General features: G+C 52.5%; 1 protein-coding gene and 1 long non-coding RNA gene across 3 annotated transcripts; one reads left to right on the top strand and one right to left on the bottom strand.

Moving 5' to 3' along the window:
- Positions 1–505: 505 nt before the first annotated feature.
- TMEM186 (transmembrane protein 186) lies at positions 506–2,241 on the bottom strand. The gene is given in 6 exon segments (XM_077316551.1): positions 506–1,088; positions 1,090–1,197; positions 1,199–1,272; positions 1,275–1,304; positions 1,307–1,415; positions 1,417–2,241. Coding segments are annotated over 6 exon segments (531 nt in total). The 5' UTR covers positions 1,561–2,241; the 3' UTR covers positions 506–1,022.
- Positions 2,242–2,320: 79 nt separating this feature from the next.
- LOC143827178 (uncharacterized) lies at positions 2,321–13,333 on the top strand. Of its 2 annotated transcripts, none has more exons than XR_013227207.1 (3): positions 2,321–2,475; positions 3,783–4,078; positions 11,638–13,333. It is a non-coding gene; the product is annotated as an uncharacterized LOC143827178 (long non-coding RNA). The 2 variants fall into 2 exon arrangements; XR_013227208.1 differs by having other exon boundaries at positions 2,322–2,470.
- The last annotated feature ends 712 nt before the right edge of the window (positions 13,334–14,045 follow it).

The following is a 14,045-nucleotide window of genomic DNA, read 5'->3' as shown; positions in this document are numbered from 1 at the left end:
CACGCCCTCCTCGTGCGCCGCTGTCTTTCTTCCAGTTGCTGGAGGCCTCTGCAGTGGCCAGGGGGGTTTCTGTCAAGGGGTCTCCCTGGGAGCTAAGGCAGAGCAGGGTCCAATTAGGATCAAATCAGGATCTGCTTTGTGAGGGGCTCAGCCTACCCCACCTCACAGGGTGGTTATGAGGATAAATGGAGATTGGAACAGAGTAAGCTGATTTGGGTCCCCGCGGGCGAGAAGGGCGGGGCTCACGAAAGGAAGCAAAGAAATCCCTCTTGGGGGTTTGGTTTTTCTATAAAAATCCTTTCCGCACCTTATTGTGTGTCCTGGAGCTTGCTAGCTGTGCACGTTGGCGCGCAATTCACTTAAACTTGCAGTCTCTCAGCTGTGTGTTTTCCCAAGCCCTGCGACGGGCCACGATCCGAATTTGGCCAGCATGCCACTTTCCTCCCCCCTCCCCCTGTGCTGGTTCCGGCTTCACCCGAGCCAGAGTACAAACAGACCAACGTGATTGCAGCTTTTAAGGTTTAATATGGGAATTGCACCGTTCTCTGGTGTAATCCGTAGCAGGTGGAACAAGACGTTCTAGTCCTGCAGTTTGGAAAATCCCGACCCGGGAGAAGCAATAATTATCCTGCTTGAGACCAACTGCGCGCTCGGTGAAGCCAGACCGACCCACGTCCCCCCAAGGCTCCAACAGTGACGTGTTACGACCTCCCGAAAATGAATCTGCCACCTGAGGTTGACGCCTGCCAGGAACGGATTGTCACGCACCTGGGATCCCATAACACAGGCTTGGGAAGCAAAGCCAGATGTGACCATACTCTAGGACAGAGGTGGCCAACCTGTGGCTCATCCATATGTTCATGGACCACAAATCCTGTGAATTGTAGTCCATGGACATCTGGAGAGCCATGGCTGGCCACCCCTGCTCCAGGCCATCTGCTCGAAGGGAGCTCCAGGGTCAGGAGACAGCTCCCAGGATAGCGGCAGAAGTGTGCGAACTGCCCCCAAATTCAATTCGTCCATCAGTTCCTAATCCTTCCGAAGACTCTCTCGAACCCCTCTTGGTCCACCACCTGTCCAAAGCGAAGGAGTGAAGTAGAAAAACTGATCCCCGTCGTAGCGCTTGAGGCAGAGCAGAAATTCCTCCCGGGGATTGTGAAATTCGTCCAGGGTCATCACGGTTCCCACGGGGCCAATCGACGTCCTTCCTCCTCCCCCAGAAGGTCAGGTGAGACACTCGGAGCACCGTGCCGTCCCGGTTCAGGTACATCAGCCCACGAGTCGCCGAAAGTAGTAGCTCATGCGTACAGCATGGCGCCGGCGAAGCACGCGACCCCCGTGCTGTAGAGGCACTGGCCTTGGCTCACCTGGTTCTGCCAGGAGAGGAGCCAGACGGGCGGCAGGATCAGCACCGTGAAGGCCCGTCTGCAGGAGCTTCAGCCTCGACACGGCTCGGCAGTACCGGATCCCGGGGAACCGGTAAATCAGTTGGAAGTCTTTGCGGCTCCTGCGGCATTCTCCTCCGGAGCCCATTGAGAAGGGGCTGAGACGCCAAGCCATCTGGGCAGGACTTGCAGGGTGCGGGGACCCGGGCAGAGCTGATGCGGCCTAAAGGAAGGGAGCGAGGCCTGCTCCCACCCGCCCCGGCCATGCTGCATTTCGGGAGTGCCTCCCCCCAGGACCGAAGGAGACCCGGGTGGCTGCAGGCGCCCCAGCATTCCAGCCTGAAACAAAGTGAGCCTTTCATCAGATTGGCTTTGCCCTGAAACGGGATGCCACGAGTGAAGCCGAGGGGAGCAGGGCCACAATCCCCCTGAGGGCAAGAGGCCGCTGTCACGTTTCCTGGGCAAAGGGCGGGGGATTTTCCAAACACAATCCTGCATGCTCACCATTTTAAAAAAGCTTTTTAATTTCAACCTATGTATAGATAATGGGATCCTAGAGTTAGCCTAGAAATAACAATGCTGCGATTAAGCGAATAACGGCAGGGGAAGCTGGATCTGCCCGCCCATGGAGCGACACACGGGTCTTCGCATTCGCACAGCCACACGGGCATCTGGCCTAGGAGCAATAATGCTGCTAATCAGCAAAGGAGGGCCGACGCAAGCCATGCATGGGAATCGGCGCCTGCCCTTCGGCACGGGTTGCGCAGATCCAGACGCACCGTTTGCACCCCGAGTTTCCACCGCGGTCCGTCCGAGGCAGTGTCAGGGCCGCCGCGAGGCATGACGGGAAGGTTCTCTGCCCAATTAACAAAAAAGCACGGCTAAGGGGCGGGGGGGGGGGGGAGACGACTGGGCTAAGACAGGGATAGGAAGTGCTGCCGTCTGGCGGCCAAACTGCGCAATTACGCGGCTAGAAGGGAGCCGGCGCCTCTTTGCCCGCAAAGTCCCCAGTCATGCGCACTACGCGACACACAGCGAATACCGGGAATTGTAGTCCCGACGAGAGACGCGCGGCCCGCTCCCTGGTGTAGTATGAACGTTTATTATTTATTTATTTGTCTATTGAGATAATTTGTCCTGCAGAAAGCGGCCCGGCCTGTCCATTCTGAGCTGAGCCGTTGCGGGGCCGCCCATCTCCCCCCTCCTGGTCTCGGTCCTGCAATTCTCAAACTGGCCACAGGATGGGAGTCGCGGACCCCTTTATCCGCGTATTTCCCTGTGTGTCCGCCAGACGGCAGCACCTGCTATGCATCTCCATTGACGGCCAGAATATAGGAAACTGCTCCGCCCACGTGGAAGAAGCACGGGCGGGGGGGGGGGGGGAGAGGAGGGAGAGGAAAGGCTGCCGTCTTGTGGCCAAAGTGGGAATGACGCGGATGCAAGGGAGGCAGACGCCGCTTTCCACGCTAAGTCCTCAGTCATGCGCACTAGGCCGGGCAGCCGAGATGCTGGGAATTGTAGCCCCCCCCCCCCCGACGGGACTTGTTAGCCTTTTAGCACGCGAGGAGACCCCACGGCTCCCGCCTCCCCCCTGTCAGGTTGGAGAAAGAAAGGAGGGGAGAGGCGAGATGCACCGTCGGCCCCGCAGTGCAGAGCTGGCCGTCAAGGCTGAGTGGAACCCCGCAGCCATGTCCACCCTCGCACCGGAAATGTGGAGGCGGGGAAGCTACTATTTCCCTACCTCTTAGGGCAGGAATGCGCCGGAATTGTAGAAGCGGGCCGCCGTATTACTTTCCTACCTCTTAGGGATTGGTGCCCCGGATAAGAGACTCGTGCAGAAACTAGGACCATGATATTAGTCGTTCCGCTTAGCGGTTAGTTGCCGGACATTCCACGGTAACCACTTCCAGGACGACACGGATGCAAAAAAGACGAAAACACGCATGCGCACTACGCCGGGCAGCTGGGAATGCCGGGAACTGTAGTCCTATTCCCACCCACGAACACAGACGGTCATGCGCACTACGCCGGGCAGCTGGGAATGCCGGGAACTGTAGTCCTTTCATCATCGAGGGACACAGGGGGTCATGCGTACTACGCCGGGGAGCTGGGCATGCCGGGAATTGTAGTCCTTTCCCCATCGACGGACACAAGCAGTCATGAGCACTACGCAGGGTAGCTGAGAATGCCGGGAACTGTAGTCCTTTTATAATCCGAGGACACAGGCGGTCATGCGCACTACGCCGGGTAGCTGCGAATGCCGGGAAGTGTAGTCCCTTACCCTTCCGCGGAGGCAGTCAGCAGACTCTCTGACTCCCATAAGACACTACATTCCCCGGAATCCAACGCTTCGTCCGGTGGAGAATGACGTCTTTTCCCCCGCCTATCGTCCTGCAGCATCCAATCAAAGTGAAGGTGGTTCCGGCCAGCCAATCAGAAGAGAGGCTGCGGCGTCGTGTGAGTCGATTGGTTAAGGCGGCCCGTGCGATTGGCTGAGGCGGCGAGGGCGGAACGAAGGGGGGATGGCGGAGTGACGGACAAGCCAGACCAATCAGAAGGGAGGCTGCGGCGCCGGGCGAGGCGATTGGCTAGGCCGTGCTTCGCGATTGGCTGAGAGCGCGGAGGCGGGGCCATATGAAAAGGGCCGCGTTTCCGGTCTCGGCGTCTGTTCCTCCGCGTGCGACTTCCGGCAGGTAGGCCTTGCGCGTTCCGCGTCCTTTTTTCGTTCTTTTCGCTCTTTCTTCGGCCTTCTTTTGCGGCGCAGTCAGGGTAGGCCCGGGGGGGCTCCAGCGTCGGCCTGAAGTGGCCCCCCAGAGCGGCCCCTCCCCCCCTCCTGGTTCCTCCGGTCAGCGGGAATGGGGGCTCCAGCCACGGCCGGGAGGGTGGCAACCGCAGTGCGACACGCAGGGTCCTTCCGCCCCCTCCTTTGGCACAGGCTTCGGTTGCCAAGTCCTCCCCGGGAGACCTGGGCCTGGGACGCCCCCTCCAAGCCTCCCTTCCTACCTCCCGGGACTGAGCTGGACTGACGGGGGATTTCCCGGTCCCGCCGGGAGGCTGGCACCCCAGCAAGCAGGGGGGCTCCCGTTGCCATCCCTGCCTGGAACCCGGGTGTGCGGGGGGGGGATTTCGGGAGGAGAATGCGAACTGGGCATGAGGCAGAAGGAGACACCCCCCCCCCCCCCACAGCTGCACCGGAGCAGAAAATAAAAATAAAGCCGTCCCCCCACCCTTTGCTGGGACCTGCAGCTATTATGGCGGCTCAACAAAAATGGAGTCCAAAAGCACCTTTAAGTCCAGCAGAGACTTCTGCAAGGCCTGAGCTTTCGTAGGCAGGCACCTGTCCTCCGACCACGTGGAGCGGGGATCAGGAGAGTGCACGGACAGAGAAAAGGACAAATCGGTGGCAACGTGGTAAACTGTGTCATCGTGTCCAAATCAACCCATATGGTAATTCTGTGCTAAAACAATGAATCGGTCCTTTGGACTTCAGGCGTATAAAACTGTCCCTGTTAGGACGTCATGGCAGACGCTTTCCCAGTTGCGAAAAGAACGAGCAGAGACTGGGTGCTGGCCCCCTCCGTCTCCCCCCAAGCGTGGGAGCTCCCCTGCAAGCCACAAGCCGCCCGGGCCAGTTATCCTGTCCTGAGACCAGAGAGTTGCATTCAGAATTGCACTACATATCACCAGCATCACATTGCAGTCACATTGCCCCAAATAAAATAAAAAGAGGAGGGGATTGTAAGGAATGTGGCTATAAGAGTTGAAGGAGCTTAGCATGCACAGTGATATAATAATCGTGTGTCCTTGTTGAGTCCTGGGGATGCCATTGTTTTGAATGTTGTAATAAACCTGCCTTTCTGCACATTCCCTGTCTGGTCTGTTCTAGAAGTTCCTTTGCAATAAAACAGCCCCTGTGAGGTCCCTTAGTGAACGTCCCGGAAGGCTGAATTTTCCCCTCCAGGTTTCTCAGGCCTGTGATGTTTGATGTCCGACTCCAGTCCCCTGACTCTTGGGTGGAGGGTTTGACCCCTTTGCCCTGCCTAGTGATCTCAGGGGCACGGTTGGCATTTAAGAGCATAGACATTATTAGAAGAGGCGCGTGTGCATAGCCTTCGATGGGGTAAGTGACAACGGGTCCACTGATTGTGTCATTGGCTTGTGTGTGGCAACAAAGTAGGCATCTGAGTTCGTTGCGAGGTACCAGTGACCAGGTTCACATTAGACATCTCACTGGGCATGTTGTCATTTGGGATTGGGAGGGGTATCTGTGTCCAAGAAAAGGTTTGCCCCCCTGAACGTGGCAAAGAGAACTGTCCATGTCAGGCAGAGGTAAGTCCCTGATGATGCACCAAACTGTTTGGAGTTGAGAGCTGCATATAACCACGGTGGGTGTTCTGTTAATGTCTCTTTTGTGCCTGTTTTCCAACAAGATGCCTCTTGGTTTTGTTGATCTGTTTCTCAACCTCATTGTCTGGGTACCCCAGTTCCGAGAAGGTTTCTTGCAGATCCTTCCAATGGGAATGTCCACTTCTGGGATCGGAGCAGATCCGGTTGTAACGTAGAGCCTGCCTGTATACTATGGATTGTTTTTTAGGTTTACGATGGTGGCCAGGGGCACACGGGTACATTTCCCAGTTGGTAGGCTTTTGGTATAAGGTGGTCTCTAGGCATCCATGGTTTATTTTTGCAGTAGGGTCCAAAAATGTATTTCTTGCATAGATCGCTTCATTGTCAAGTTGACAGTGGGGTGGGAGGCATCGTATGCCTGGGGGAAGGGGTCCAGGGCTTCTCGGCCATGTGTCCAGACGATACAAATGTCATCCAGGAATTGCAGCTGTAAGACAGATGTGAGCATTTGGGCTTTTAGGAAGCGATGCTCCAGGTCCGCCATGCAGATGTTGGCCTACTGAGGGGCCCTGTAGGTGCCCACGGCCGTACCACTGCTACAAAAGAACAAGTTGTCACCACGTCTGAAGCGGATACGGGTGAGAACAAAAGGGCAGCGTTTGCTGTCCGAGTTGACTGTAGCCTTGTTAGAAATTGTATTCCTAATGGCTTGTAATTCCCCATCCATGGGGGTGAAAATAATATTCTCGGGAAGGTTGTTCAAAGATTGTCCTATCCTCAGAGAGTTTGTGGTGTCACAAACATAACTAGAAGCGTTGGTGGCAAAGGGTCTTAGAACAGGGTCCATGAAGCCAGATCCCCCCCATGGTGGGAGCGTATATGCCTGAGACGAACGGGTGTCCTGGGGTGCCAGATTTGGGGCACAAAATACAAGGTACCTGGACAAGGACCCCTTGGTATGTCTGAAAGGAGCTCTTTCTGAATGTATTCCTTGATAGTTTTGTGTAGTTCTTTTTCATATTCCTGGCTGGGGTCTGAGTTGGGTTGTTTGGACAAGGTGGCACTTGAGAGCTGTCTTTGAGCCTCCTGGGTGTTGCCCGATCTGTTCATGCTGACAGTAGCTCCTCCTTTGTCTGCCTCAGGAATTATTATGTCCAGATTGTCCCTAAGTCCTTCATGGCCTTCCTTTAAGCATAGCTGCTATTCTGCTGTGTGCAATGTTTTTGGGCGATCACGTCGGTTTGGACCCTGTGGCGGAAGCAGGCTATGGAGAGGTCCGGTGAGGCTTGGGACCCCCTGGGTGGAGGCTCTCTCTTTGTGTTGTTTCGTTGGTATGTGGTGGTCAGCATCCTCTCCTTCGGTGGATCGGAGGGACAGTAGATGCTGTGATGCAGTGCTGTGCAGATGTTGTCCTTTCCCTGCTTGTCCTGTTCATGTGTATGTCGAAAGATGTCCTTAGTCGTAAACGTCACAAGAATGCCTGCAAGTCCCCATGGAATGGGACCATCTCTGTGGCTTCGCTGGTGCAGAAGGACAGACCACGTGAGAGAACTGAATGCTCTGCAGGACGGAGGCCGACAATAGTGCTGGAGGAATTCTTCTTTTCAGTATTATCTGCCTTTGGGTTGCATAGTTGTTTAAAGCTCCGGCTGTTTCGGTAAGTCAAACTGAGAACTGAAGATGGCTGATCTTTCTTCATGGAAGTTGTGCCAAGTGGGTCGATTCCTTGTAGATGTCCAGTTCAGAAAGTTTCTCCTTGAGCAGATTCTCTTTGTAGTACAGGCCACAGATCAGATGCTGAGGTAGTTTCTTGGACGATGTGACACAAAATTTTTCTGCAGAGTCCGTAGGGTAAGTAGATTGCCAAGGATTCGTAATCCGCCGTCTTTTAGGTATCATGTCCAGGCGTTTGCATTTAGTAAGAAAGGAAATATCAGTCTGTAGCTGTGGAAGTTTCTTTGTAAGGCGGAGGGAGTTCCATTCCAAGCCACTAAAGGTGGTGCCTTCCTTAAAGAGAGATTCAAGTGGGCAGCCCTGCTGGTTTCCCACCTCCACTGATTTCCCTCTTATATATATCAGTACTCTTATGACTCTCGTTCCATTTTGTCTGCACACAAAAGCTCACGCCTTGAATAAATCGTTCTTGGGCTTTAAGGTGCTGCTGGACTCTTGTGCTACTTCAGACCAACACAACAAAAATTGAGTCCAGCAGCCCCTTAAAGCCCAAGAAAGATGTATTTGTGTGAGCTTTCATGTGCATGCACACTTCCGCACACAGAATGGAACAAGAGGCATAAGAGTGCAGATATATAGGAGAGAAATCAGTGGAGCTTTGAAACCAGCAAGGCTGCCCACTGGAATCTCTCTTTATGGAAGGCAGCACGTGTAGCGGCTGGGAATGGAACTCCCTCTGCCTGACAAAGAAACTTCCGCAGGTACGGGCGGACATTTCCTTTCTTACCAAAAGCAAACGCCTGGACATGATACCTAAAAGACTGCGGATTCAGAATCTGCCGAAATCCACTCACCCAACGGACTCTGCAGAAAAACTCAGAAAAACTCTGTGTCACATTCTCCAAGAAACTGCCTGAGCATCCGATCTGTGGCCCCTACTACAAAGAGAAGCTGCTCAAGGAGAAACTTTCTGAACTCGACAGTTCTACAAGGAATTGACCCCCTTGGCACGACTTCCATGAAGAAAGACCAGCCATCTTCAGTTCTCAGTTTGACTTACCGAAACAGCCGGGGCTTTAAACAACTATGCAACCCAAAGGCGGATAATACTGAAAAGAAGAATTCCTCCAGCACTATTGTCGGCCTCCGTCCTGCAGAGCATTCGGATCTCTCACGTGGTCTGTCCTTCTGCTCCGGCGAAGCCACAGAGATGGTCCCGTTCCATGAGGACTTGGAGACATTCTTGCAATGCTTACGCCTAAAGGACATCTTTCGACATACACGTGAACAGAACAAGCAGGAACGGACAACATGTGCACACCACTGCATCTACTGTCCCTCCGATCCACCCAAGGAGGGGATGCTGACCACACATGCCAACGAAACAACACAAGGGAAGAGCCTCCCCCCAGGGGGTCCCAAGCCTCACCGGACCTCTCCATAGCCTGCTTCCGCCACAGGGTCCAAACCGACGTGATCGCCCCAAAACAACATTGCATGAAGTGGAATAGCAGCTATGCTGAAAGAAAGATCATTGACGGCCTTAGGCACAATTTTGATACAATGATTACAGAGGCAGATAAAGGAAGAGCTGCTGTCAGCATGAACAGATCGGGCGACACCCAGGAGGCTCAAAGAGAGCTCTCAAGTGCCACCTTTTACAAAGAACCCGACTCAGACCCCAGCCAGGAATATGAAAAAGAACTACACAAAACTATCAAGGAATTCACCCCACACATTCAGAAAGAGCTCCTTTCAGACATACCAAGGGGTCCTTGTCCAGGTACCTTGTATCGTGTGCCCAAAATCTGGCAACCCCAGGACACCCCATCGTCTCAGGCATATACGCTCTCACCATGGGGGGGCATCTGGCTGCATGGACCCTGTTCTAAGACCCTCTGCCATCAACACTCCAACTTACAATCATGACACCACAAACTCTCTGAGGACAAGACAATCTTTGAACAACCTTCCCGAGAATATTATTTTCACCCCCATGGATGTGGAATTACAAGCCATTAGGAATACAATTTCTAACAAGGCTACAGCCGACTCGGCCAGCAAACGCTGCCCTTTTGTTCTCACCCGTATCCGCTTCAGACGTGGTGACAACTTGTTCCTTTGTAGCAGTGGTACGGCCGTGGGCACCTACAGGGCCCCTCAGTAGGCCAACATCTGCATGGCGGACCTGGAGCATCGCTTCCTAAAAGCCCAAATGCTCACACCTGCCTTACAGCTGCGATTCCTGGATGACATTTGTATCGTCTGGACACATGGCCGAGAAGCCCTGGACCCCTTCCCCCAGGCATACGATGCCTCCCACCCCACTGTCAACCTGGCATGAAGCGATCTATCCAAGAAATACATTTTTTGGGCCCTACTGCAAAAATAAACCATGGATGCCTAGAGACCACCTTATACCAAAAGCCTACCAACTGGGAAATGTACCCGCGTGCCTCTGGCCACCATCGTAAACCTAAAAAACAATCCATAGTATACAGGCAGGCTCTACGTTATAACCGCATCTGCAAGAAACCTTCTCGGAACTGGGCTACCCAAACAATGAGGTTGAGAAACAGATCAACGGAACCAAGAGGCATCTTGTTGGAAAACAGGTGCAAAAGAGACATTAACAGAACACCCACTGTGGTTATATGCAGCTCTCAACTCCAAAGAGTTTGGTGCGTCATCAGGGACTTACCTCTGCCTGACATGGACAGTTCTCTTTGCCACGTTCGGGGGGGGCAAACCTTTTCTTGCACACAGACACCCCTCCCAATCCCAAATGACCCCTTGCCCACAACAGTGAGATGTCTAACGTGAACCTGGCCACTGGAACCTCGCAATGAACTCAGATGCCTACTTTGTTGCCACACACAAGCCAATGACACAATCAGTGGACCCGTTGTCACTTACCCCATCGAAGGCTATGCACACGCGCCTCTTGTTATATGCTCTTGTTATATGCTCTTAAATGCCAACCGTGCCCCTGAGTTCACTAGGCAGGGCAAAGGGGTCAAACCCTCCACCCAAGAGTCAAGGGACAGGAGTCGGACATCAAACATCACAGGCCTGAGAAACCTGGAGGGGAAAATTCAGCCTTTCGGGATGTTCACTAAGGGACCTCCCAGGGGCTGTTTTATTGCAAAGGAATTTCAAGACCAGACCAGACAGGGAGTGTGCAGAAAGGCAGGTTTATTACAACATTCAAAACAATGGCATCCCCAGGACTCAACAAGGACATGAGATTATTATTTCACTGTGCACGCTAAGCACCTTCAACTCTTATAGCCACATTCCTTACAATCCCCTCCTCTTTTTATTTTATTTGGGACAATGTGACTGCAATATGATGCTGGTGATATGTAGTGCAATTCTGAATTCAACTCTCTGGTCTCAGGACAGGATAACTGGCCCGGGCGGCTTGTGGCTTGCAGGGGTGCTCCCACGCTTGGGGGGAGACGGAGGGGGCCAGCACCCTGTCTCTGCTCGTTCTTTTCACAACTGGGAAAGCGTCTGCCATGACGTCCTAACAGGGACAGTTTTATACGCCTGAAGTCCAAAGGACCGATTGGCTGTTTTAGCACAGAATTACCATATGGCTTGATTTGGACAGGATGACACAGTTTACCACGTTGCCACCAATTTGTCCTTTTCTCTGTCCGTGCACTCTCCTGATCCCGGCTCCACGTGGTCGGAGGACAGGTGCCTACCCACGAAAGCTCAGGCCTTGCAGAAGTCTCTGCTGGACTTAAAGGTGCTTTTGGACTCCATTTTTGTTGAGCCACCATAATAGCTGCAGGTCCCAGCAACGGGGGGGGGGGGGGGGGGCGGCTTTATTTTTATTTTCTGCTCCGGTGCAGCTGTGTGGGGGGGGGGTCTCCTTCTGCCTCATGCCCAGTTCGCATTCTCCTCCCAAAATCCCCCCCCCGCACACCCGGGTTCCAGGCAGGGATGGCAACGGGAGCCCCCTGCTTGCTGGGGTGCCAGCCTCCCGGCGGGATCGGGGGATCCCCTGTCAGTGCAGCTCAGTCCCCCGGAAAACCAGCATTCTTGCTGGATGCTGTTCTAGTCACCTTCATGCTGGAACAGTCATAAGGTTATTGCTGTGTCTTCTCATGAGTAAACGCATTTCCCAACCACACTAGTGGAATTTGGCAGAATACTTTGGGCACCAGTGTTCTGTTGTACAATCGTGTTAAAATGCACTCCTTGCACCCCTTCCCAACAGGAGCAACCTGCAAGAGTCAACGAAACCCCCTCAAAGACCACTGAATTGTAATGCTGAGTTCCTGCAGCAGCATTGAAGGGGACTCCGTGCAACGGAACAACACACAAGACGGCTCCTAGAGGGTGCGGGTGGCACAGCCATGTCGACCAGGGACGTGTGAGGAAGATGTGCAAGTGACAACCGAGCAGGACGCCAGACTGATGAATGACCTTTCTGTCTAGGTGTCTTTGTTTAAAAACGAATGGTGGGTACAGATGTGTCGTGTGTTTTTTCTGGCAGGTTTAGCACAGGTAGGGTTCTCCTCCACATTGTCCAGCTACTGTTAGGTCCTTTTTGGAAGCAAGGCTGCTGAAGAGGCCCTGAGCCATCTGTGCAGATGCAGGTATTAATAAACGAATGCACCATTTTTCAACATGACAAAGGAAGGAACGGAGGCAGAATTTGGCTAAGTCTGCTCTTACTCGTGTGTAGGAGAGAAGATGGTGTCCCTCTGCAATAGAGGAACGGAGGCAGAATTTGGCTAAGTCTGCTCTTACTCGTGTGTAGGAGAGAAGAAGGTGCCGAGGCATCTTCTCTCCTACACACGAGTAAGAGCAGACTTAGCCAAATTCTGCCTGTGTTCCTCTGCTGTGTTACAAAACAGTGCTGTGTCTTCTCATGAGCAAATGGATTTCCGAACGAAATTTGGGGAAGTTGACATAACTGTAATGCCGAGTTTGTGCGTTTCTTTCTGTCCAGCAGCATTGAACAGGACTACGTGCAACGGAACAACACACAAGACTTGATTCAGTCTGACGATTTACCTTTCTGTATATTGATGTTTCTGTATATTGATGTTTCTGTGTATTAAATGATGTACTGTGTGCCTTTCTTTAAAAACAAATGGTGGGTGTTTTTTTCTGACAGGTAGTAGAAGTTTGGAAGCAAGGCTCCCTGTGCCATCTGTGCATATCCAGGTATTAAGAGGCAAATGCACTGTTTTGTATCATGGCAGAGGGAGGAATGGGGGCAGGATCTGGCTAAGTCCACTGTCCAGTCTTAGTAGTGTGTGGGAGAGAGGAAGATGGTGCAGGGGAGCCCTCAGGTGGCATTGTCCAACCGAGCAGGACTTCAGTTCGAGGAATGTGCTTTCTGCATATTGAGTGCTGTCTTGGGTATGTTTGTTTAAAAACAAATGGTGGGTAGATATGTGTTGTGTGTTTTTTCTAACAGGTTTAGCACTGTTAGGTCCTTTTGAAGACTTCTCCGACTTGGAAGGTGCTGAAGAGTCCCCGAGCCATCTGAGCAGATCCACAAATGCAGTGTTTTGCAACAGAATGGCAGAGGAAGGAATGGAGGCAGAATGTGGCTAAGTGTGCTCTTACTCGTGTGTAGGAGAGAACACCATGTTCTTGTTTTTGTCTTCTACACACGAGTAAGACCAGACTTGGCCAGCAAGACAGCAGAGGAACAGAGGCAGAATCGGGCTAAGTCCCCTCTTCCTCGTGTGTAGGAGAGAAAATGGTGTTTTTCTCTACACATGAGGAAGAGGGGACTTAGCCAGATTCTGCCTCTGTTCCTCTGCTGTGTTGCAAAACAGCAGTGTTGTATGTTCTCATGACTTTTCTGTATATTTTCTGTATATTGAGTGATGATGTCTCTGTCTATTAACTGATGTATTGGGTCTCTTTGTTTAAAAAGAAATGGTGGGTACACATGCATTGTGTCTTTTCTGACAGGTATACCAGAGCTACTGTTCAGTCCTTTTGAACACTCCTCCCAGTTGGATGTTTGGAAGGAAGGCCACCAAAGACTCCCTGTGCCATCTGTGCAAATCCAGGTATTAACAGGCAAATGCAGTGTTTTGTATCATGGCAGACAAAGGACTGGGGGCAGAATCTGTCTAAGTCCAGTGTCCAGTCTTATTAGTGTGTAAGAGAGAGGAAGATGGTGCAGAGGGGCCCTCAGGTTACCATTGTCCAGCACTGGACATTGTACATGTATACATGTACAATGTCCAGTGCTGGACAATGGTAACCTGAGGGCCCCTCTGCACCATCTTCCTCTCTCTTACACACTAATAAGTCTGGACACTGGACTTAGAGAGATTCTGCCCCCATTGTTTGCCATAATATGAAAACGCGCATTCGCCTGTTAACACCTGGATTTTGCACAGATGGCACAGAAATTTGTGTCCCATTCATTGCGCATGTCCAGTAATGTACAAACAATTAGTACACTCTAGACACTACATGTGGTCACTTAAAAGCACCTGAGTGTTTAACATCTGGATGCCTGCAAGGTGTTAAAAATCAAACTGATGTTGCACACACTGTTGTACGGTCATTGTCACATTCAGAAACTGCGCATTTCAGACCCAGGTGTACACCCCCCCCCAATTAGCCCACCCACCCACCCGTATTGCAGAT

The sequence above is a fragment of the Paroedura picta genome, chromosome 17, assembly GCF_049243985.1.
Source record: "Paroedura picta isolate Pp20150507F chromosome 17, Ppicta_v3.0, whole genome shotgun sequence".
NCBI classification, from domain to species: domain Eukaryota; kingdom Metazoa; phylum Chordata; class Lepidosauria; order Squamata; family Gekkonidae; genus Paroedura; species Paroedura picta.
The sequence above is the reverse complement of the archived record's forward strand: the minus strand, read 5'-3'. Positions and strand labels throughout refer to the sequence as shown.